General features: G+C 46.0%; 1 protein-coding gene across 1 annotated transcript in view; it reads right to left on the bottom strand.

Moving 5' to 3' along the window:
- HERC2 (HECT and RLD domain containing E3 ubiquitin protein ligase 2) overlaps positions 1 to 26,101 on the bottom strand; it is a 3,346,202-nt gene that overhangs the window by 822,170 nt on the left and 2,497,931 nt on the right. The window contains 1 exon segment of the mRNA XM_033948978.1: positions 13,707 to 13,860. Within this exon segment, the coding sequence (XP_033804869.1) occupies positions 13,707 to 13,860 (154 nt within the window).

Here is a 26,101-nt window from a genome sequence, read left to right as displayed (position 1 = left end):
TTCCTCAGAGCGATCTCCACTGATCACTACTCTCTGTAGTCTTCCAATCAACCAGTTCCTGACCCAGCCCATCACTTTGGGACTAGAGAGTTGCGCGGGGACAGAAATCCCACCCGTCCCCACCCGTCCCCGCCAAAATCCCACCCATCCCCACCCGTCCCCGTGAGGAATCCCTCCGTCCCCACCCGTCCCCGTGAGGAATCCCTCCGTCCCCACCCGTCCCCGCGAGGAATCCCCTCCGTCCCCACCCGTCCCCGCGAGGAATCCCCTCCGTCCCCACCCGTCCCCGCGAGGAATCCCCTCCGTCACCATCCTTCCCTATAAACTTCAGAAATAGTTATTTTATTTAATTATGCTACTGAATTAAAGGCTCTGGTAGAGACCCATTTACAAATAAGCAAAGAGACTATTAATTTGGAAATATTAATTGGGAAGAATACATACTTTGTAAATGGGTTTCTACCAGAACCTCTAATGTAAATATAAAATATAAATACTCAGCTGATGAGAACCCACAAACTGTCAGCTGAGGACTTCCTTTGCAGTTGGCCTGGGGTCCCTTTTGCCAAGCTTGGCAGGCAGCAGTAGCGTCCCTGAGTCACAGATGCTGGCACCTCAGTGGCTCATGGATGCTGCCAGCGACTGCTGCGCTTGGTGGAGGGGAGTTCTGACCATCTCTAGAGGAGGTCCTCTGCTGGCGGTGCTTGGGGATCCCCACCAGTCACAGCAAGGGCCAACAAGTACTTCAACACTGTAGAAATAAAACCAGAAATGCATTTCCTTTTCTTTTGAACACAAAACAAAGATATCTGCCATATACATTTCCCAAGGCAGATGACTCTATGCAATGTCACCTCGGTAACAAAATACAAAAATAGACAAATACACCCCCTCCCTTTTTACTAAACCACAATAGTAGGTTTTAGCACAGGGAGTTACGCTGAATGCCTCGCGCTGCTCTCAATGCTCATAGGCTCCCTGCGCTAAAAAACAATATTGCGGTTTAGTAAAAGGGAGCCATAGTGCAAAATATAGACAGCAGATATAAATTCTCAAAACAGACACATTTTGATCACTAAGTTGAAAATAAAATCATTTTTCCTACCTTTGCTGTTTGGTGATTTCATGAGTCTCTGGTTGCACTTTCTTCTTCTGACTGTGCATCCAATCTTTCTTCCTTTCTTTCAGCCTCCTGTATGTTTCCTCTCCTCCAGACCTCATTCTCTCCCCCAACTTTTTCTTTCTGTCTCCCTGTTCCCCCTTCTTTCTGTCTCTCTGTCTGCCCCCTTTCTTTCTTTCTCCGTGCCCTCCCCCAAGCCACTCGGTTTGCTGCCACCGCCATCGGGGAATAGTCCCCAAGCCACCGCTGTCCCAAGCTTTCCCTGCAGAAGCGTCGCGCTGACCAGCATTCCGCTCCCTGACGTCAATTCTGACGTAGGAGAGGAAGTTCCGGGCCAACAAGGCATTTCTCCTCATTCCATCCAGCCTGAGCCCCATCTCTCCTTGATCCAGCATTTCCCTTCTGTGTCTGTCAGAATTACCATTCCACCTATTTTCCAGCATCACCCTTCTTTGTGTCCATCTCACCTATATCCCTATCTCACCACTTTTTCAGAATCTTCATTTGTCTCTGTCCTTGTCTTTACCCCATATTCACCATTTGCCCTTTCAATGTCTTTATCTCCCCCCCCCCCACACACACTTTTTCAGCATTACTTCTATGTCTCTATTTCACCTCCTCTTCATGTCCCCTCTGTATCTCTATCCTTATTCAGAAGGTCCTGCTTACCCTTTCTCTTCTTTGTGTCACTATCTCCATTTTCAGCTTTCCCCCTTTTTCCTTTGTTAATGCACCCTGTAGCCAGAATCTTTCCACCCTCTCTCCACTCCGGCCCAGCCCAGTATGAAATATTTCCTTTTGTTTCTCTCCCCTCTCTCTTCTCCTCCCTCACCCACGAGTCCTGCATCTGGCCCTCTCCCTTCTACCTGCACCTGGCAACACCCCCCTGCTCCGCGGCTCTCTTAAGCAACTCGTCAGCAGCAGTGATCAAGACAAGCTGCCGACATCGAGGCCTTCCCTCTACGAGTCCCACCTTTGTGGAAAAAGGAAGTTGAAACAAGCGGGACTCGCAGAGGGTAGGCCCCGACGCCAGAAGCTTGTGTCGATCGTTGCTGCTAAGTTGCCGAAGAGAGCCGCAGGTAGAAGGGAGAGGGAGATAGGAAGGCTGTAGAAGCTCCGGAGCATGACACCGAACCCGGCCAGGATGATTTCTTTTTCAGGCTGCTGCTGCCGCTGCCATCCCCCACCCGAAATGACAAAAAACAGCCTAATGCCCGCGTCGGGAAATAGCCATGCTGAGCAGTGAGCTCAGCACGTACACAGATGAAAGCCTTGCTTGCTGATTGGTCCGGCGGCACGGTGGGGCGGGGCCGCCGGACCAATCAGCAAGCAAGGCTTTCATCTGTGTACGTGCTGAGCTCACTGCTCAGCATGGCTATTTCCCGACGCGACGCCAGACTTGCATCGCCAGAATTTAGGTGGGTTGTTTTCATCCCCGTGGGAGTCCCGTGGGCAAGGGGGCGTCCCCGTGGGAGTCCCGTGGGTCAGGGGGGCATCCCCGTGGGAGTCCCGTGGGCCAGGGGGCGTCCCCGTGGGAGTCCCGTGGGCCAGGGGGGGAACCCGCGGGATCCCCGCGGGACCCGCGGGATCCCCGCGATCCCCGTTCCCGTGCAGACCTCTATTTGGGACCCATCCCAAGGGCACTCAGTTTATTTATTAGACATCTGTGTGGAACACTGTCAAAGCTTTGCTAAAATCTAAATCCACCACATCTAGCACACATCCTCTATCCAATTCTCTGGTCACACAGTCAAAGAAATTGATCAGATTTGTCAGACAAGATTGCCCCGTCCTGTAATCCACAGGATTCGAGAAACTTGAACATTCTCTGTTTTAAAAGCATTTCCATTAATTTGCTTACCAAAGAAATCAGACTTACTGGCCTTTAATTCTCTACTTCTTCCTTACTTCCACTTTTGTGGAGAGGGACCACATCCGCCCTTTAGAATTTGTTAGGTCAAATTAACTTTCATTGTTTGAATTTTGAGTCCAGTGGATTGTATGCTGTTTAATAGTATGCAGGGTTTTTTTTACCAGAAAGGTTTTTCTCCTTAATGGGAGTTTTTTCTTTTCTGGGTTTTTTCCCATGGTGGGGGTCAATGAGAATAATATGAACTTATGAAGAGAGACTATAGTCTCACAGGTGGAGTTTAAGCCCTTTGTGGATTTGAGACCCTATTCTTTAAGATTAATTGCGAGTGTGAGCTTACAACCACTGTTCACAAAATTAAGTTGGACACAGATTTTCTTTTTTTAATGTTTTCTTTTATAATTTTCTTTCAAAAACAAACAATACAGTATATCAGAGTAAACAATCCCTTATACCCCAAGCAAGGGGACAGTACAAGCTAAAGCAATAAATCATCAGCAATTTTATATACATGTGTATTCAGAAAAACAAAACAAAACATAAAGAAACATTTCCCCATTTGTCCCAATTTAAGCTAGTATAACAAACTCATGATACAATACGAGGCTAATCAAACACCAGATACAAAGCCGTGCTCCTCTTGTCTCCACTCTAAGTAAATATCCCAAGCTTTGTGAAAGGATACCACCCTACAATATTTCCACACTGTCAATTTTGACATCAGACATATATAATCCAATTTATATAAAACCTTCCCAATTGAAGGGATCACTATTTGCTTCCAGTTTCGAGCCAGGGTTAATTTAGCTGCCACAAAGTAAGCCATAGCCAATTTGTGAACATAATGTTAGGTGCAGCATTGGGAAAGAGCAAAAATTATATTTAGATGGAAAATTTTTGCGGGGTGGGGACGGGGACTGAATTTGCGGGGACGAGGCAGGGACAGGGACTGAGCTCACGGGGATGGTGCAGAGATGGGGACTGAGCTTTTGGGAATGGGGCTGGGACGGGGATGAGCTCACGGGGACGGGGCGGGAACAGTGATAAATTTTCCCCCGTGTCATTCTCTACTTTCTACCCTGTACAAACCCGGAATGATCAGGATGTACCACCATTCCAATCACTTCTGGAGGCGAGCTGCTAAAAATTTTTGCATAGATTTTATACTCAGTAGTCAATAAAGAGATGGGTCGATAGGAACTACATTGCTGGGGATTCTTGCCAGGCTTGGGTATCAGGGTAATGGCAGCTAACCTCCACGAGTGGGGGGAGAACCGTTGACTCATCAAAAGCATTAAAAACCCTCAACAAGATAGGGGGGCCAAAGAAATAGCAAAGCTTTTATAAAATCTGTTGCCAAAACCATCTAAGCTTTAGAATTAGGTAGATCCTTTATTGCACAGAGCACCTCTTCTAATGTAATAGGTTGTGAAAATGTCTCAGCCTCCACTAGAGAAATCTTAGGTAACTGTACCTTAGACAAGAAATTAGCAATCAATTTATCTGAGGAAGGAGTTTCTGGGGTATAAATGGTCTGAAAATAATGCTGAAATTGCTGGTGTCAAAGGACAATTTTTCCCCATCATCTATATAATTTTGAAACATAGAAACATAGAATATGACGGCAGAAAAGGGCCGACGGCCCAACAAGTCTGCCTACTCAAGAACCCTCCCTCCCAACTAGTCTGCCTACTCAAGAACCCTTCTTCCCTGGAGTATCTATCGTTTGAGCATAGCTCTGTAGTACTCCCACCTGTTTGTCCCATCGACTCTTGAAGTCGAGCACGCTACTGGCCTTGACCACCTGGCGGGGAAGATCATTCCATCGATCAATCACCCGTTCGGTGAAGAAGTATTTCCTGGTGTCACCATGAAATCTTCCTCCCTTAAGTTTTAGTAGATGCCCTCTTGTCGCCGTGGGACCCTTTAGAAAAAAGATTTCCTCCTCCACTTTGATGTGCCCATGATATATTTAAATGTTTATATCATGTCCCCCCTTTCTCTGCGCTCCTCGAGAGAATATAAGCGCAGTCTGATCAGGCATTCTTCATATGGGGTGTCTTTAAGTCCTGAGACCATCCTAGTGGCCATTCTCTATATCGACTCCATTCTCTTCACATCCTTTTGATAATGTGGCCTCCAAAATTGGACACAGTGCTATGTCTCAACTGCATCAGAAACCCGGTTTTATCCCACTGAAAAATCTCACATTCTTCGGTGACTTCACACACAGAGCAGTGGTTATATTTTCTGTGCCCTTTACCCCTAGTCTGTCTCACTGTCCACACATCATATTTACTTATAATATCAGCCAAATTGGTGTTGCTTGCAAAGGATACCTGGCACTGAATTTGGGACAGCACAGGATGAACTTCAAACAAATTAGAAGAGTTGTTAAATTTCAGAATACATTGTACTGTAGGCTTACTTCTTTCCTGCAACAGGAGCTCATGATTGTCACAGAGAGCACATTTATAGGCATTATGTACAGTCATTGTAGGATGCCCTCTGTTTTCCAGTTTTCTTTTCAAGTTGCCAGTAGCCTGTTTAAATACTTCAGTAAAATCACAAATCCGCCAATAGCGGATGAACTGAGAGAAAGGAATACTAGACTTAACATGCTTAGGAGACATGCTATCGTTCGCCAACAGGGTATTCCAATCTGTAGGTTTTACAAAGACAGAAGTAGAAAAACCACCATCCTGGACTGCAAGAACTCCCAGCAGCCAATTAGCTAGTGGCGCTGCATAGGCAGGAGCAAAGGCAGATCCTGTCCCGGCCACCACTGGACTACCAGGTCTCACGGCAGGCCCAGCAGAGGCTTGTAAAATATCGGGAGGGAGAGAGAAAGGGTACAGAACCTGGCAGGGAGGGAGGGGGACTAGGTGCAGAGACTGACAGGGCAGGGAAGGGAGTGAATGAGGGGGTTGGATGCAAAGCAGCGAGGGAGGGGTAACAGGGCAAGGCAAGACACTGCACTTGAATATTAAACCCTCTGGTTTATATTCGAGTCAACCTTTTTTCCTCCTTTTTGGGAGAAAAAAAAGGTTACCTTGGTTTATATTTGGGTCGGTTTATATTCAAGTATATATACCGTATTTTCACGTAGATAACGCGCACCCGTGTAAAACGCGCACACTGGTATAGCGCGCGGAAAACACAAATTTATGTAAATAAATTTTTATATACCGCGCATGCCGCCCCGACTCTCCTCTGGCTGCCCTGACTTTCCGTTCGCTGCCCCGACTCTCTGTTCGCTGCCCCGACTCTCCTCTGGCTGCCCCGACTCTCCGTTCACCTGCCCCGACTTTCCGTTCGCTGCCCCGACTCTCCTCTGGCTGCCCCGACTCTCCTCTGGCTGCCCCGACTCTCCGTTCACCTGCCCCGACTCTCCGTTCACCTGCCCCGACTTTCCGTTCGCTGCCCCGACTCTCCTCTGGCTGCCCCGACTCTCCTCTGGCTGCCCTGACTTTCCGTTCGCTGCCCCGACTCTCCGTTCGCTGCCCCGACTCTCCGTTCGCTGCCCCGACTCTCCGTTCACCTGCCCCGACTTTCCGTTCGCTGCCCCAACTCTCCTCTGGCTGCCCTGACTTTCCGTTCGCTGCCCCGACTCTCCGTTCGCTGCCCCGACTCTCCTCTGGCTGCCCCGACTCTCCATTCACCTGCCCCGACTTTCCGTTCACTGCCTCGACTCTCCTCTGGCTGCCCTGACTTTCCGTTCGCTGCCCCGACTCTCCTCTGGCTGCCCCGACTCTCCGTTCACCTGCCCCGACTTTCCGTTCACTGCCCCGACTCTCCTCTGGCTGCCCTGACTTTCCGTTCACTGCCCCGACTCTCCTCTGGCTGCCCTGAATTTCCATTCGCTGCCCCGACTCTCCTCTGGTTGCCCCGACTCTCCGTTCACCCGCCCCGACTTTCCGTTCACTGCCCCGACTCTCCTCTGGCTGCCCCGACTCTCCGTTCACCTGCCCCGACTTTCCGTTCGCTGCCCCGACTCTCCTCTGGCTGCCCCGACTTTCCGTTCGCTGCCCCGACTCTCCTCTGGCTGCCCCGACTCTCCGTTCACCTGCCCCGACTTTCTGTTCACTGCCCCGACTCTTCTCTGGCTGCCCCGACTCTCCTCTGGCTGCCCTGACTTTCCGTTCGCTGCCCCGACTCTCCTCTGGCTGCCCCGACTCTCCTCTGGCTGCCCCGACTTTCCGTTCGCTGCCCTGACTCTCCGTTCGCTGCCCCGACTCTCCGTTCACGTGCCCCGACTTTCCGTTCACTGCCCCGACTCTCCTCTGGCTGCCCTGACTTTCCGTTCGCTGCCCCGACTCTCCTCTGGCTGCCCTGAATTTCCGTTCGCTGCCCCGACTCTCCGTTCGCTGCCCCGACTCTCCTCTGGTTGCCCCGACTTTCCGTTCACTGCCCCGACTCTCCTCTGGCTGCCCTGACTTTCCATTCGCTGCCCCGACTCTCCTCTGGTTGCCCCGACTCTCCGTTCACCCGCCCCGACTTTCCGTTCACTGCCCCGACTCTCCTCTGGCTGCCCTGACTTTCCGTTCGCTGCCCCGACTCTCCGTTCACCCGCCCTGACTTTCCGTTCACTGCCCCGACTCTCCTCTGGCTGCCCCGACTCTCCTCTGGCTGCCCCGACTTTCCGTTCTATGCCCCGACTCTCCGTGCGCTGCCCCGATTCTCCTTTCGCCCGCCCTGCCCTGCTCCCAGCTCTGTAAGCATGCACAATGGTCTGAGCATGCTTGCCGCTTAGTTTTCTGCGCCGGGTTGTGGGGGCGCGCTTTTGACCTGTCACCAAGGCGGTTTTTCTGGCGGTGTGCTTTTCACCACGTGGCTGTGGCCCCCCTCTATCTGGCCTTGTAATTTGCCCAGTGAATACTATTTTGACTATACAACAGCATCTCAGCCTTTGGGTAAGCCTATAAAAGATTAATGCTGCATGTAGAGCCCACATTTTAATTTGATCTCTTCAGATTGGTATTCTGCATATATCTACCCGGTAGTAGAGTTTATCAATTAAATTTAAATTTACCGCCATAATGGCAGGAATGAGATGAAAGTCATATACAGCGGACTTTAAGCTTCAAGTCGTTGCGAAAGCTGAGGAAATAGGCAACCGGGCCGCAGCGAGAGAGTTCGATGTTGGAGAAACATCGGTGCGTGAATGGAGAAAAGATAAGAAGGAACTGGAGAAATGCAATCCGCGAAAACGGGCACATCGTGGGGCCAAACCAAAATGGCCTCAGCTGGAGGATGACTTGAAGCAGTGGATTCTGGCGAGAAGGGAGCAAAATCAATCAGTCTCTACTGTTGCGATTCAGATGAAGGCAAAACTACTTGCCAATGGAAGAGGAATACCCGACTTCAAAGCTGGCTTCACATGGATCTCAAAATTTATGAAAAGGAACAGACTATCAGTTAGAATGAGAACAACTGTTGGCCAGCGACTTCCAGATGACTGGAAGCAAAAATTGATTGATTTCCGTGACTTTGTCGCCAAAGAAATATCTGAACTTGGCATCACTGCAAAGGACGTCATCAACATGGATGAAATTCCAATGGCATTCGACATTCCAGCGACAAGAACCATAGCCCCCACAGGTACTAAATCTGTTGCCATCACCACAACTGGGCATGAAAGAACATGTTTTACAGTCGTTCTTGGTTGCTCAGCTAGCGGGGTTAAGTTAAAGCCCATGCTCATTTTCAAAAGAGTCACTATGCCCCGTGAAAAGCTGCCCACCAGTGTGGTTGTGCACTGCAACAAGAAGGGATGGATGGACTGCGACGTAATGAGATTGTGGGTAGATAAATGCTTTAGGGCAAGACAGGGTGGATTCTTTGCAAAAAAATCCTTGTTAATTTTTGATGCCATGGCTGCCCACAAAGAAAAAAAAATGTTCAGGCCTACATTAATTCTACTCGTGCCCACATCGCTGTGATACCTGGAGGCCTGACATGTAAGCTGCAACCACTTGACATTGCAGTGAATCATCCATTCAAGACTTTTATTAGAAAGGAGTGGGAGGAGTGGATGCAGAGCGGCATACACGAGTACACACCCGCGGGGCGGCTGAAGCGGGCAACTTTCACAGAAGTCTGCAAGTGGGTGTCTTCAGCATGGGACAAAATAACACCAGATACCATTCAAAACGGATTTAGAAAAGCGGGCATTGTTTATGAAACCAATGACACTACGGGTACTACCAGTGCAGCGGAAGGAGGCAACAACATGGATATCAGCGACGATGATGACGATATTACTTCGGAAATAAACGAGGATCGTCTGCAGGCCGTGCTCACTTTATTTAATGACGATGATGACAATTCGGATTTTGATGGATTCAAGGATTCAGATGACTGTGATGATGATGACTGAATAAACCTGTAAACTTTGTTTATTTACAACTTTACTGTATTTAGATTATTTTGTCCTCGATACTTCGTTTGATCTACCGGTTAATGTTATAGTTTATAAGAATGAACATGTAATTTCTGTTCTTGTTGCTGAATTCATACTCACTAACTCTAGATTAAAAGTTATACGGTTGTTTATAAGAATGAACAGTTTTTTTCTTTTCACGTGTTTGGTTGGAGGGTGTGTGAATGGTGCGTGAGTTCTCCTATGTCTGGTTGAGGTGGATTGAATTACCGGTATTTAGCTGAAGAAATTATGGTAGTTAAACACCCCCCCCCCCCATTCCACACACATTACGGTAATTCTCTTCCATTTTTGTTCCCATTATAAAAAACACTGATAAGTTTCCAGAAAAAAATACATTAAAATAAGAAGTGAAAACAAAGGCCCCTACAGATGAGAACATAACATAAGAATAGCCTAACTGGGTCAGTCCAATGGTCCATCATGCCCAGTAGCCCATTCTCATGGTAGCCAATCCAGGTCACTAATACCTGGTCAAAACCCAAAGAATAGCAAACATTCCATGCTACGGATCCAGGGCAAGCAGACACTTCCCCCATGTCTTAATAACAGACTATGGACTTTTCCTCCAGGAATTTGTCCAAACCTTTTTAAAACCAGCAACGCTATCTGCTTTTACCATAACTTAACTCTTTCCTTCCAAACAGAGACCTTGCTAGATGTCAAATACAGAAAGAACAAGGTAACTTCACAAGGACTTAGCTGTGCAGGAAATGTGAATCTCCTCATACACCCACCATATAGTGCAAAAATGTGCAAAGGTCTGGTTTTTTCTTTCGATCACTACATAGCCTAATGCCACACAAATATATTCTGAAGGTCAATGCTAAGGTTAACAAAGTTTCCTTCCTTGGACCACAAGGAGATACTGACAAACCACTAGAAGAGATCCCAAAACAACTACGCAGGCACAACACCACTCAGTGTGTGAACCAGTTCAGTGGAGTGGACTACGGTAACTGGGGGGTGGAAATGGACCCGGAGTTTTCTCAGCAGAATTTCCCAGAACATCTCTTCCTCTCAACACATTGACACGCTGGTGGGTTTATTTTATAGCTTTTTCACTCCCTTCGGTCTGCCTGTCCCCCCTTGAAGTCCTGCCTGTCCCCCCTTGAAGTCCTGTCCCCCCTTGAAGTCCTGTCTGTCCCCCCTTGAAGTCCTGCCTGTCCCCCCTTGAAGTCCTGTCCCCCCTTGATGTCCTGTCCCCCCTTGAAGTCCTGTCCCCCCTTGAAGGTCTGCCTGTCCCCCCTTGAAGTCCTGCCCCCCCTTGAAGTCCTGTCCCCCCTTGAAGTCCTGTCCCCCCTTGAAGTCCTGTCCCCATCCTGAAAGCCTGATGCCCCCCCCCCGACGCCCGATTCATCATCCGGAAGGACCGCTCGCACCCCCACCGCTCGCACTCCCACCCCGATGGACCGCTCGCACCCCCACAGCCTCCCCCCCTGACGTCAGAGAAAGGGCGGGACCTCCGGAAGAGGAAGCAGCGCAGCAGGGCTCAGAGAAGGGGCAGGACCGTCGGCAGAGGAAACAGCTGGGCTCACTGGCATCCGGAAACAAGGTAGACAGCTTCTCCATGGGGGAGGGGGGAGACTGTGGGGGTGCGAGCAGTTCTTCGGGTGGGAGTGCGAGCGGTCCATCGGGGTGGGAGTGCGAGCGGTGGGGGTGCGAGCGGTCCTTCCGGATGATGAATCGGGCGTCGGGCGAGGTGGGAACTATGTAAAAAAAAAATGTATATACCGCGCTCACGCGTATACCGCGCAAGGTTATGCATGGTTTGTAAAAACACGTATAACGCGTGCGTTATATGCGTAAAAATACGGTAGTACCTTTTTCCTTTATCAAAAGTTACTTCGACCACATCAAAAAGTGATATAAACAAAGTTTTTGTGGCATGACACTCTCTAAAGCCAAATTGATTTTTATCCAAAACTGCACTGATTATCAAAAAAAATTAACAATTGGCCATAGACCACTTATCAATCAATTTCGCCAAGTAAGTTATAGATGAAACTGGACAGTAATTTCCAATTATTGTATTATCCAATGCTGAATTTTTAATTACTGGTTTCATGCTAGCTACCTTCAATAATGAGGGCAGAATTCCCTCAGTCAATGACTACATACAAATGTATCAAATACCGTTCTACCCAAAGTTTTCAATACCAAATGATATAAAACATCCAACCTACAAGATTTAGTGTTGACTCTAGCTACTAGCATCCTAACCCAGTGGTTCCGAACCCTGTCCTGGAGGACCACCAGGCCAGTCGGGTTTTCAGGATAGCCCTAATGAATATGCATGAGAGAGATCTGCATATAATGGAGGTGACAGGCATGCAAATCTGCTCCATGCATATTCATTAGGGCTATCCTGAAAATCCGACTGGCCTAGTGGTCTTCCAGGACAGGGTTGGGAACCACTGTCCTAACCGACTCATCAACCACTAACTAAGACCTTGTTGTCCTGTAGAGGACAATCAAGTTCTCTCGGCAGAAGTTTTCCTTCAACCATGATTACTTATAATTTTAATACACACTATTGTCTGTTTTCTGTAAACCGCTTAGAATCCTAACGGAGTTTAGCGGTATATAAGAAATAAATTACATTACATTACATTACATATGATTAACAAAACGTTTTGCACAAATCTTAGTTCAAAGTCATCACAACCTATTTGTTGTGTAACTGTGGGGGTCTTTTACTAAGGCACACTAGCCAATTTAGCACACGCTAAATGCTAACGCATACATAGAATATAATGGACAAGTTAGCATTTAGCGTGCGCTAAATTGGCTAGCATGCCTTAGTAAAAGACCCCTTAAGTCATTTTGCCTATCATTCTTAAGTAAATGTGTCACAACTGAAATCAACTCTTTTTCTGAAAGGGGGATGATTCACTCGTATTGTTAAGTAAATTCTTAGTAGAAAACACTGCAGTTTTATATTGCTGAAGTTGCAAATTGAATTGCTCTAAAGTTGATCTAAAAGGAATTTCCTCCATTCTCTCTCTACCTACTTCAACTCAAAAAACGAAGAAACCCTATTAGATCTAAAATAATATTTAAAATAGCTTGCTTAGTTTTTAAAATCAATTTATAGTATTTCTTCTGCCCAGTTAGTGCATTGCTTGGAAGTTAACAAATTAGTGCAAATCTATTTGAGAAATGACAAGTGACAAAATGTTATTGTCGGTAATTCTGGAACTGATAGGAGACTTATTTCCTTTCATAAGAGTAAATAACTGCTTGCACCGATAAATACTTCCAAACATGGAAATAATTTCATATGTGACATTTCAAGTATTTTCAAACCTGGCTGGCAAATATTTGTAAAATTCAAGCAAGCCAACTTCACTGTAATTAGTCTTCAAATCTGAATCACACTGGATCTTAATTACTTCTATTTGCATATGATTAGGTACTGATTCTATATTTATTGAGAAAATTGAAGAAAACAAAGAAAACTTGTCTTACAAAGATTTAAATTCTGCAAATCTTGTTTCAAACTCAGATCTGAAGCTTAAAATTTTGGGGGGAGTATTTTTGATACGATGCAATTTCACCTAAACTTGATTTGTTTATGTTGCATGTCAGAAAGTGCATTAAATCTTCATTTTTCAACTGCTTTTCTCAAAGAACTAGCTTACATTGGAATGCTTTAACTTGATCATACATGTTCGTAATGATCTGATCTTTTCCTTGCAGTTTTAAATTTAAATCGTTTAAATGTTTTGTTATATTAACCATGAAGGATAAATCTTGTAACCATACTGGATCAGAAAACAACCTTGTGCCTTGATTTTTAGTTATTAAAAACTGACATATTCAAGTCCCAGAAATGTTTAAGGACCTTGGAGCAGGATAGCCAACATACCTCGGTAAAGCAGGACAAACTGGAATATTCGCTTTCTAATTCACTTAGCAGAGAACTGTCGCTGATTTAAGCCTCAAGATCTTATGAAATTGATCATTTTTTTTGACAAATGTCAACACATTTTCCATGTTTATTACCTCTGTGCATAATACTTCTAGATGTATAAAGCAATGTGTATGCTGAATCTTGGATCCGTCATAAGATTCACTTTGTTTTTTCGCAGTAATGTCACAAAACCATTGTTTTTTTCAGCCATTAAAGGAGCTCCATCTGTAGCTACAGAAGTTAGTTTAGTATTTTTGCAGATGTTCATAAACACAATATATCTTTTCCTGTTGTAGTGCCACGCATCAATACTATCATTATGCTGTATCCATGCACTCTGTTATCTTGTTTCACATACCTGGCATTTTGACAGTGCCGTTGGTAGAGGTATCATCAATGTATGGATGGCTACTTTCTACCACCACAGGCTGTGAAGAAAGGCGGCCATTCTGGGAATCTGTAGCTACATCCTCCAATTCTGTGACACATAGTTCCAAAAGCATATCAGCAACCTGAAATTGAAAAATAACAAAATTTTCAAAATAATTTATGTTTCTACAGATTGCTACAGAAATGGAGATAAATGTTAAAACTTTAATGTACTTTGAGGTCTATGACAATTGGCACCAATTTTAAAAAAAGCTCACAAACTACTGTAGATTAAAGGGAACTAATTATTCTTCTGTATTTGGCTTTAACATTAAGCCCAGGTAGTCTATATTCATAAATTTGGACCTGCAAATCTAAGGATATTTATTTGTTTTTTTCTGCTATGGATGTCTGAGTCACCTCCCCTTTCACTTCCTGACTCCATCATCCAGTCCTCACTCTCTTTTTTTTCACCTCTTTCCTACCCACTACCATTTCATCTTCCATTCTCACTCCTTCCATTTCTTCTCTGTCTCTCGTTCCTTCCCGTCTTCTGTTCCCCCTCTATCTTTAACTCAATCCTTAGAATCTCATTTCCAACGTGCTGTATTCAATCACCAGCCCAGCACTCACATTATCTTCCTCTGCCTCTTGTCTCCACACCATCACAAACTCCTTCCCTATCATTCATCCCTACTAACCATTAGTCTTTTCTTCTGTCATCTTCTACTTAGCTTCCCATGTCTCCTTAACTTCCTCTCCAGCTTTTCTACTTTCACCTTCTATCATCTCTTCACAATTAAATCTCGTTCCTCTCTTACTCTTTCCATAATGCACCCATGCATTTCACATATTTATACCCTCTCCATCTCCCCAAGCTTTCCATCCCTTGTCTCAAACACCCCAGGCCCTCTAACACACAATCACCCTGGTGCCTTCACCTCACAGCCACACAATCCCAAATTCCCTATTCAATCTTTATCAACTATTCAAGTGGACCATTTACTAGTCAGGCAATAGCCTTATTTATACATGTAGTAAGTACACATAGTTCTTTTTCTTAACTATGTTTGTGTACCACTTGGACTCTCCATCCTTTATCTCAGATAAATTAATGATATTTCATTTCTCTTGGAAAGATGCCTGTTTAAAGTTAGGCTGAATAAAGGTAGAACATTAAGAATATAACTGTTTGGGGGTAGTTTAAACCAACCTTATTTTGGAATAACAACAGGGGTGTCACGTGATGGCAGGTTCCTGAACGGATGTCTGAATGCTCGGTTCCATGCTTCCCACCTGCTTGCCACCATATTTTTGTTTAATTAACCCTGACTATTCTTTAATTACTGAGCTCACTGTGTTTTTGCTTCAGTTTTGCTTCTCTCAGGAGATTTTGGTTGGGTTTGGCGCATTGGTTTCTTGGGTATGCTGCTCAGCAAAGAGAAAGCTCCTGTGACTCGAGCTAAGATGGCGACCATGCAACCAGAGCAGAGGGATTCAGGACCCTCGGAGGATATTCTCCCAGGTATCCATGCATATTATGTCGCAACTTTTAGACAACAAGCTCATCAAACTTTTAACTTCCATGAAAGAAGTAAAGACTATCCCTGGCGGCTTATGCAACCAACTCCAGCATTTGGAGGAAAGAGACTGTGCAGGAGGATCAAGAGGTCACCTCTGAGGAGAGACTTCGAGCGGTGGAGGAACAGCTCAAAGTGTTGATGGATCAGGTCAAAGACCAGGAAAATTGGAGCTACCAAAACAATATTCGCATAGTAGGCTTGCCTGAAACTGTACCGGATGATGCTCTGATGCACTTTGCCGACACGTGGCTTCCCCAGGCTCTCGGTCTGCTGTGGTGGAGAGGATACATTGAGCGGAGCCATGTCAAGAGAGAAATGAATGAGCCAGGCCATGGGCAGTACTAACACGGTTCCACAATTATGCAACAAAAGTTAAATTGCTGGACTTGTTTAAGAAATCTCACTCTTTGGACCATTCTGGAGCTCAAATATTATTAAGAACATAAGAATTGCTGCTGCTGGGTGAGACCAATGGTCTATCGTGCCCAGCAGTCCGCTCACGTGGCAGCCCTTGGGTCAAAGACCAGTGCCCTAACTGAGACTAACCTTATCCGCGTATACTCTAATTCAGCAAGAACTTGTCTATAACAGCTTCTGGAAGTGCGTTCCAGTTTTCCACCACTCTCTGGGTGATGAAGAACTTCCTTACGTTTGTACGGAATCTATCCCCTTTTAACTTTAGAGAGTGCAACTCGTTCTCTCTACCTTGGAGAGGGTGAACAACCTGTCTTTATCTACTAAGTCTATTCCCTTCATTATCTTGAATGTTTTGATCATGTCCCCTCTCAGTCTCCTCTTTTCAAGGGAGAAGAGGCCCAGTTTCTCTAATCTTCTCCAGCCCTTTTACTTAGTCATTCTTTTCTGGACCCTTTCGAGTAGTACTGTGTCCTTCTTCTTGTACGGCGACCAGTGCTGGACGCCGTATTCCAGGTGGGGGCGTACCATGGCACAGAAAAGTTGCATAATAACCTTCTTGTGATCCCCTTCTTAATCATTCCTAGCATTCTGTTCGCCCTTTTTGCAACTGCCGCACATTGCGCTGACGGCTTCATCGACTTGGTCTCTTCCCTGGGGGTCTCTCTGAGTACCGCACCAGACATCCTGTATTCTTGAATAAGATTTTTGTTACTGACATGCATCACCTTACACTTATCTATGTTAAACCTCAATTGCCATATGGCGGCCCATTTCTCGAGCGTGTTTATGTCACGTTGCAGGTCTTTGCAATCCTTCTGCGTCTTCACTACTCTGAATAACTTCGTATCGTCTGCAAATTTAATCACTTCACTCGTCGTACCAGTTTCCAGGTTGTTTATAAATAGGTTGAAGAGCACAGGTCCAAGCTCCGAACCCTGCGGCACTCTACTCGTGATGCTTTTCCAGTCCGAGTATTGTCTATTTACCCCCTATCCGCCAACCAGTTTTTAATCCACATGAGGATTTTGCCCTCAATTACTCGTTCATGCGGGACCTTGTCAAACGCCTTCTGAAAATCCAGATATACAATGTCGACCAGCTCACCCTTGTCTATCTGCCTGTTTACTCCCTCGAAGAAGTGCAGCAAGTTCGTCAAGCAAGATCCTCCCTTGCTGAAGCCGTGCTGGCTGGTCCTCATCAGCTCGTTTCCGGCAAGGTGATCAATGATGCGGTCCTTTATCAGCGCCTCTACCATCTTTCCTGGTACCGAGGTCGGACTCACCGGTCTGTAGTTTCCTGGATCTCCCTTCAAACCTTTCTTGAAGATCGGCGTAACATTTGCCACTTTCCAGTCTTCTGGAATCCTTCCCAATTTGATCAACAGATTGGCTATTAGTTGAAACAGTTCAGTTATAGCCCCCTTTCAGTACCTTGATTACCCTCGGATGGATGCCAACCGGTCCCGGGGATTTATCGTTTTTAAGCCTATCAATCTGCCTGCATACCTCTTCTAGACTGACCGTCATCCCTGTCAGTTTCCCATCCACGTTTCCTGCGTATAGCTTGTCGGCTTCTGGTATGTTGCGCAGATCCTCTTCGGTAAAGACAGACGCAAAAAATGTGTTCAGTTTGTCAGCAATGACTTTGTCCTCCTTTAGCGCTCACTTTATTCCATGGCCCCACCACTTCCTTCGCCAGTCGTTTCCCCTTAACATATCGAAAGAACGGCTTGAAGTTTTTTGCCTTCTTGGCTATTTTTTCCTCATAGTCTTTTTTGGCCCTTTTTACTGCCTTGTGGTACCTGCTTTGATGTTGTTTGTGCTTTTCCCAGTTTTCATCTGTTTTTTACCTTTTCCATTCCTTAAACAAGGTCTTCTTGTCTCTGATCGCTTTCTTCACTGCTACAATAAGCCACACCAGTTCCCTGTTCTTTTTCCTCTTGGATCCCTTGGTGATACACAATATATATAGATTTTGCGCCTCGGTGACCGTGTCCTTAAAAAGGGACCATGCTTGCTCTAGCGTTTTTACAGTGCTTATCCTCTTCTTAATCTTCTTCCCCACCATGAGTCTCATCCCTTCGTAATTCCCTTTTTGGAAGTTTAGTGTCGTGGCCAACGTTCTGGTCCCATGTTTTGCCCCTGTGTCCAGGTCGAAGTGGATCATATTGTAATCACTTGCGCCAGTCCTCGTAGTCCATTTAGAATTAAGTCCAGAATTGCATTTCCTCTCGTATTTTCCTTGACAAGTTGATCCAGGAAGCAATCACCTACAGCAATCTCCCTACCGCAGCGGATAGTTGATAGTTGAAGTCACCCATAATAACCATGTTGCCTCCCTTGCAGTTGCTTTTAATCTTATCCGTCATCTTTAAATCAGTTTCTTTGGACTGCCCTGGAGGTCGGTAGTAGATGCCGATCTTCATTTCTGTTCCTTTTGTCCCTGGAATTTTGGCCCATAAAGACTCTACCCTATTTTTAATTTTTGGTGTGTTCTCTCTGGTAAACTCAATGCCCTCTTAGGGCACATTTAGGGCAACACCCCCCACCTTTTTGACCCACTCTGTCTCTGTGGTATAGCTTGTATTTTGGTAGTACAGTATCCCAGACATTTTCCTCGTTCCACCATATTTCCGTGATGCTGATGATATCAAGGTTATCTTTTTGTGCTATAGCTTCTAATTCACCCATGTTATTCTTCAGGCTCCTTGCATTCAAGTACACACACTTGAGTTTGCAGCCTGTTACTTTCTTGTATTTCCTTCCCTCTTGTGTCAATTTTGATCCGTCATGATTTCTGTCCTGCTTATGATCTGGTGAGTCTTCCCTGCTATCTTTCTGCAGGGTATCCTCTGGGTATACTAGTTCCCGAACCATCGACTCTCGGTGGACTGTCAGTCTTCTCCTTCTTCCTAGTTAAAAACTTCTCAATTTCTCTCTTAATGTTGCTTGTAAGCGGCCTCGTTCTGTCTCTGCTGAGGTGGAGTTCATCTTTCCTGAATAGCTTGCTCTTCCCCCAGAATGTCATCCAGTTGCGCACAAAGTGGAATCCTTCTTCCTCACACCAGCGCCTCATCCAAGCGTTGATTGCTTGCAGCTCTGTCTGCCTCTTCTCGTCAGCCCTGGGTACCAGCAGGACCTCTGGGAACGCTACCCTCTGCGTTCTGGTCTTCAGCTTCCCTCCTAGGATCCGGGACTGGTCCTTCAGTCCTTCCCTGCTGTAGTTCCTGTTGCTCTCGTTGTTAGTCTCCACATGGAACACCACCACCGTACCTTCCTCTTCCACGATGTCGATGATCCTATCGATGCGGCTCACTATGTCTTCTACCTTGGCTCCCGGTAGACAGGTCACCAGCCGATCGTGTCTTCCTCCCGCTATGTGGCTGTCGACTTGTCTGATGATGGAGTACCCCACAACGATTGCTGTCCTCTCAGTCTTCTCTTGCCTCTCTAGCCACAGGTCCGTATCCCTGGTATATGTCCATCTCTTCAGCTTTAGGTCCGTGTCCACATCCTGGTGTTGGCTTGTACTGGACTCGTCTTCTTGTGGGTTCCCTCTGCTGTTTCCAGATCTCGCTGCAGTGACACTTATTTCTTCTTTGTGGTCATCCTCCAGATGGTCCTCACTCTCTGTAGGTGTATCTTGGCATTTCCATTGTTGCTGGTGGTTTTCCATGGCCTCCCTGTATGCCTCCTCGATGAATTTCTCTAACTCCCGGACTTCTTCCACGAGTCTTGATATTCTCTGTATCCCTGTTCTCCTCTTCTGCTGCTTGAAGTGTCTCCAGTTCCAGTATTCTGCCCTCCAGGAGTCTGACTTGTTTCTTCAGGATCTCCAGTTCCCTGCATCGAGTGCATACATAAGACCACTTCCCAGAGAGGAGGTAGTCATACATATGGCAGATGGTGCAGAAAACTAGGTAGCTCATCTTCCTGCTCCTGTCCGCTGCTTCCATTGCTGGTTTGCTGTGGCTGTCCTCTGTGTCGGCTGTGGCTGTCCTCTGTGTCTGCTGCAGCTGGCCTCTGCTCTCCTGGCCTGTTTGTGTGTCCTCTGCATCTGCTGCGACTGCCCTCTGCTCTCCTTTGCAGTGACTTGTCCCTTCTTAAAGGAGCGTCGTTGGCCCCTCCCCTTTTAAGGGGAGCTCAGATCAGATCTTCTGCTGTCGTCGGAGGAGTGGGCGGAGCTATCTCTCGCCTCTGCCCCTCACTGTCTCCTGCCTTCTCTCCCTCTTATCTCCCTACCGCTTCTCTCCTCCTGCTCCCGACTCTCCCTGCTTCTGATCAGCTGCCTCCCGACTCTCCTTCAGCTGCCTTTCAAGACTTTTCACAGAAAGTTGCGAAACAGCGGTGCCTTATGACTCCAGGGTGTTCTCAGTTATATGCCAGGGGGATAAAGTTTGCACTGCAATACCCTGCAAAGGTACGTCTAACACACAACAATCGTACATTCACTGTCAGCAAGCCTGAAGAACTCCGGACCTTCTTGGATTCCCTTCTGCCGGCTTCATGAAGCGGAGGAGCGTTGATGAGCCAGTAGCATTGTGTGTACCCTAGGCCTGTTGCCTACATCAGTATTTGAGGTGTATTATCCTGTATTATCCCACATAGAACTTTACGGTCCTGTGGTATATAAACTTTTTATTATTATTATTATTATTTGTTTCTACGGATTAGTGTGTGTTCAGCCAACCTTTTTGTGTGGATTGCTATTGCAGTTGCCCTTCATGTTTTCTTTTTGACTATTGGGGGCCTTGGGTGATACCTATGGCATAAGGTCTGATTGTGAAGTGGCTATTTCGGGCATTGGCCTCTGCCTACATGTAGGCTTGAGGAGCCTGGCCTTGCTCACGCCTGGATCCTTAACCATTGCTATAAGGGATGGTCTTGGCCATCGGAGGGCTCCTTCAATGGCACTTTCATCTTCTATAATGCCCGGTCTTTCTATCCTGAGGATTGGTGTGGGACACTTGAGAGACGGGCACCTACTTCTATTGGACTTCTTTTTTCTTGTGTAACCGGATTTTTCTTGTTTTTTTATTCTGTTTTCGATGAGTGGGGGGAGCGAGTGTTTATGGATGAGAGAACATAGTGTGGTTTGGTTGTGTGTGTGTTGGATGATCTTAAGTGGGGGTTTGGATCTATGGGGCGGGAGGGCAGATGCTGGGCAGATGTTAGTGTGTGTGAGAATTTTAGACATTTGTAAGTGGGGAGGGGAGGATCTGGGGTGTGGGGAGAAACTGCTGGAGTACCATGATTGAGGGGATTTTTCTCTGGTTAAAGTCTAACCATACCATGGCAACTCAGGGGTGGATCCAGCTGGGAGGCCCACCCCTGAATTTATGTTTGATGCACTTTTTGCATGTCTCCTTCTTTTGGCATGCCGAGTATGGCTGATCTTATTCATACAGCCTCCTTGAACGTGAATGTGCCACATTCTCCTGTTAAGCGGTTGAAGGTGCTTGTCTGCTGTAGGAAGCTAAAGGTTGATATCCTGATATTGCAGGAGACACATCTCTGACAACTTGAGCACCTTAAGTTGAGGGTGGGCTGGGTGGGGGAACTGGTGTCCTCTTCCTTCACTGTACGGCAAAGAGGGGTAGCCCTGTTGTTCAACAAGAGACTTTTGTGTCAGACCCACAAGACGATTCAAGACCTGGAAGGGACATATGTGGCATAGTGGGGCAAAATCATGGGAAAGAAACTTGCTGTGTGCTCTAGCTATGCCCCAAACTTGTATTCCCATCAATTCTTCTCCACCTTAATAGCTAGGTTGGCAGGAGGGCAGGACTATCAGATTATTGTTGGGGGGGACTTTAATATTACTTCTGACCCTACTTCTGATCAACTTCACAAAGGTACAATGGTCGGAAATGAACCGACTCTACAGAAAATATAGTTGAGCGTCATGCGACCTGACCAATTGCCCCTCATATTTACTAACAAACTCCTCCCCCAAATTTAGAGCTTGCCTCTTGCAATGGATCCAAACAACGCTCACGGAAGGCCAATTCCCACAAGACCAAGGATAAATCATAATCACCCCATTACTGAAAGATCACAAAGGCCCAATAGACACCCCCTCCAACTACTGGCCCATCGCCTCAATTCCATTATATGTTAAACTAATAGAAGGTCTGGTTGCACAATACCTCTCCAACTACCTTGAAGACCACAACCTACTCCACCCAACTCAATCAGGGTTCAGATCCAACCACAGTACTGAGACACTGCTAGTTTCCCTTCTAGATATAGCCCGACAGCACCTTAGCAAAGGAAGAAGGATGCTGATAATTCAACTCGACCTCTCTGCCGCATTTGACCTGGTTGACCACACTATACTTCTTCAGATATTAGAAGCAATAGGGATCTCAGGCGGAGTATACAACTGGTCCCAAGGATTCCTCAAAACAAGAACATACAGAGTAAAAACAAAAGATCTTGTATCGGAACCCTGGACCAATCCCTGCGTAGTACCTCAAGGTTCACCACTGTCACCCATGCTCTTCAATCTCTTCATTTCCTCTCTCGGTATCCTGTTAGACAAACTCGAAGTAACCTCATTCAGCTATGCAGACAATATAACCATACTCCTCGCCTTTGACTCACAAGACCCCACCACAACAGATAACCTGGAAAAAACACTAGAAGCAGTGGAAAAATGGATGACAGAACACAAACTGAAGCTCAACCCAGACAAAACAAAATTTTTACTGCTTGAAAATGACAAAAACCCCTTCTATAATCGAACTGGAAATAAAAACCACCAAATACCCCATACATCCCACTCTCAAACTCCTAGGAGTAACAGTAGACAGATGCTGTACTCTTCAGGTGCAAATCAACAAAATCACACAAAAAGCATTCTTTACCATGCACAACCTACGCAAAATTAGAAAATACTTCGACAAAGAACAATACAGACTCATAGTCCAATCCCTAGTCCTAAGTCTAATGGACTATTGCAATATCCTCTACCTTCCTTGCCCCACCTACTTAATAAAACAACTACAGACCGTGCAGAACACAGCCCTCAGATTGATCTATTCTCTTGGAAAATTTGACCACATCACCAACGCCTACTTAGATTCACACTGGCTTCCTATACAAGCCCGCATCCAATTCAAACTATACTGCCTATTATTCAAAACATTAAACGGAACGGCACCCACCTACCTAAACAACCGCCTAAACAGGAACCTCTCATCCAGACAGAGGAGAACCCAGTCCCCTTTCTTCTACACCCCTTTCAAAGGAACTAAGCGCAAAAAGACGTATGACAACCTACTAGCAACACATGCAGCAAAATTAAACCCCTTCATCACCAACCTGCTGACAGCAACAACAGACCTCAAAGCTTTCCGAAAATAAATCAAAACCTTACTATTCAAAAAATTCATCCAGATGTCCTAAACCCCCATTCTTTTCCCCTCTTTCTCCCACTTAGTATCCTCTCTTCAAAATTGTATTAGGCCCCAACACCTTTAATTGTAATCCTCTTCCTGGAAATGTCCAGTTATCTTTTTGATGTAATCCGCTTAGAACTGCAAGGTACAGGCGGAATAGAAGTCATTAATGTAATGTACTGTTTACTGTAACCCCCCTAAGCACAGACCTGAAGGGAGTGAACTTCCTCATGCACAAACTTGAGCTGCTAGATATTTGGTGGGTCCTTCACCCATTACTCGCACGTGCATAAGATTCATGCTCGTTTGGACTCCTTGCAGCTGGCTCATCCTTTGTTATCCCATGTTCGATGTGCTGACATAGAAGCCAAAGTGGTATCTGATCACGGTTTGGTGTGGGTGGACTTGTGGTTGCAGGTGGGCCCCACCACACGATCCTAGACAATGAATCTACGCTTTATCTAGACAAATATTTTCATGTTTTCCTTCATGAAGCCTGGAACCAATTTCTATCTGAAAATCCCACTAAGGGCCTCACCCCTGTCACCTATTGGGAAGCTGTGAAGGTAGAATTCTAAAATACACCTCACAAACTCGTAAAGCCCAAGATACCGCCCTGATCTCGTTCCCCCAGCGCTTACATTCTCTGTGTAGATCCTATCTTCGTTGCCCCATACAAATGTAAGAGAGTGGTAGAAATCTGGAATTCTCTTCCAGAGGCGGTAAACACTCTCCAGGGATTCAAGACAAAGTTAGACAAATTCCTACTAAACCAGAATGTACACAGGTAAGGCTAGACTCAATTAGGGCACTGGTCTTTGACCTAAGGGCCGCCACGAGAGCAGACTGCTGGGCACAATGGACCTCTGGTCTGACCCAGCAGCGGCAATTCTTATGTTCTTATTAAACTTAAATCTTCCAAGCAGTTTATCTCACGGTTGAAATCCCCTGCGGGAACTCCTTTGACAAAGCCTTCTGCCGTTCATGTAGCCTTTCTTGACTTTTATCGGTCTTTATATGATGCTGGGAGCTGCAATGTAGAGGCCCTGCAATGTTTTTTTTTTCAGAATCTCTTGATCCCTTCATTGTCTCCTGCACAAAAGGACGCCTTTAAGGGAACTGAGATCCATCGAGCACTCAAGAGGCTCAAATTAGCGAAAGCGCCTGGTCTGGATGGATTGGGCCCAGAATTCTATAAAATCCTGGGGATTCATATCTTTGGGCCCTTCCAGGATTTATGCAGGCTTTGTGCACACTTGACCAGGATGTAGGCCACTTAACTCATGTAGTTCTTCTGAAATCTGGTCGGGACTCATGGGCTCTTACCATCCTATTTCTTTATTGAATCAGGACATTAAGATCTTTGCCAGCATACTTGCCACTCAGTTGGGTGCCAGCCTTCCATCCTTGATTCATCCAGACCAAGCCAGTTTGGCCCCAGTTGCTGTGCCTCCACCAATGTGCTTCGTGCATTGCAGGTCTTGCAGCGGGGAGGTAAGGTCTCAGGGGATGCTATAATTACCAGTTTAGATGTGGAGAAAGCATTCAATAAGATCCTTGGGATCATCTTTTTTTGCCTTTTACTACAGGTGGGTATTATGGGTGCTTTCTTGGCTGGAATTCACTCCTTATATCGGACCCCGACAGCACAAATTTTGGTTAATGGTGACCTCATCTCTTCTCTCTCTTTGCACTGGGGTACTAGGCAGGGATGCCCGCTTTCGCCCATGCTTTTTTTGTTGGCCTTAGAACCTTTGGCCTGCAAGATACGCCAATTTGAGGGATTACAGGGGATACAAGTGGGATCCCACACTTACAAAATTAACCTTTTTGTAGACAATATGCTTTTTTTTAGATTCTGCCGTCCGAGATGTTCCTATTCTTATCTACCTGATTCAGGAGTTTGGTTCCTTTTTGGAATTGTGCGTCAATTTTGATAAGTCAGAGGCCCTGGCTATCTTTCCATTACATACAAAACAGAATACCCCAAATATAAACAAAGACCCCAATTAGAACACCCCAGAAAAAAAAAAAAAAAATTGTCAAAACATGGCACACATAAATATAACCATTTAAACACTCAGTTCTCAGTCAACTTTATTTAAACTTCACAGAGTATTTACATATCATCAAGCCAAATGCCTCTTGAAACAGGTGGGCTTTAAGACATTTTCTAAAATGGGCCAAAGTTGGTTCCTCTCTCAAAACCCGAGGTAGAGAACTGCATAAAACAGGAGCTAAATAAAAAAATACCCCCTTACATGTACTATTCAATCTAGCATCCCCTACAGCTGGCACCTGCAACAAGCCTGCCTTACTAAAACATAAGGTTCGAGAGGGAATATAAGGTACAAGCAACTGCAATAATATTCTCAGCATCCCAGAATATAAAGCAGGCTAGGAACGTGCAGCGATTGCACAATGGCCAGCCCATAAGCCTTCGGAGAGGAAGTTCTGGGCCAGCCAATTGCTGCCTGGCTGGCCTGGAACTTCCTTTCCAACGTCAGAATTGATGTCAGGTGGAAGGCTTCTGGGCCGCGACGTGCAATCGCTGCACGCACCTGGCCGTTCCTTGCGGTGGCTTCAGCAGGGAGAGAATCGAGGCTCCGCGATTGACTCGAGTAGCCTCTGCGCCGAAATGACCCGTTTTCAGAAAGAGAACAACTAGACTCTAGTTGTTCCCTTTCTGAAAAAGGGGCATTTCAGCATCCCGAAGCTGTGCTTGGGGACAACGGGACAGACTACCTAAAAACGGGATGGTCCCATTCAAAACGGGATGTATGGTCACATTAAGTATGGCTAAAGTCTCCAGTATAGTCCATATCTCAGGAAGCCACTGGCCAAAAATGAGAATAAAAAAGAAAAAACCAATCCTGAACAGGATATCACATAGGCCTGGCTAATCACTCCAACAGCAGCAATCTCCAACAAATCCACAGTTAAAAAATGTGAGGACTTGGACGAAAGCAAATCCACAAATGC

Source organism: Geotrypetes seraphini, chromosome 6 (assembly GCF_902459505.1).
Source record: "Geotrypetes seraphini chromosome 6, aGeoSer1.1, whole genome shotgun sequence".
Taxonomy (NCBI): Eukaryota; Metazoa; Chordata; class Amphibia; order Gymnophiona; family Dermophiidae; genus Geotrypetes; species Geotrypetes seraphini.
Note: the sequence above shows the minus strand (reverse complement) of the source record. Positions and strands in the feature narration are given on the sequence as shown.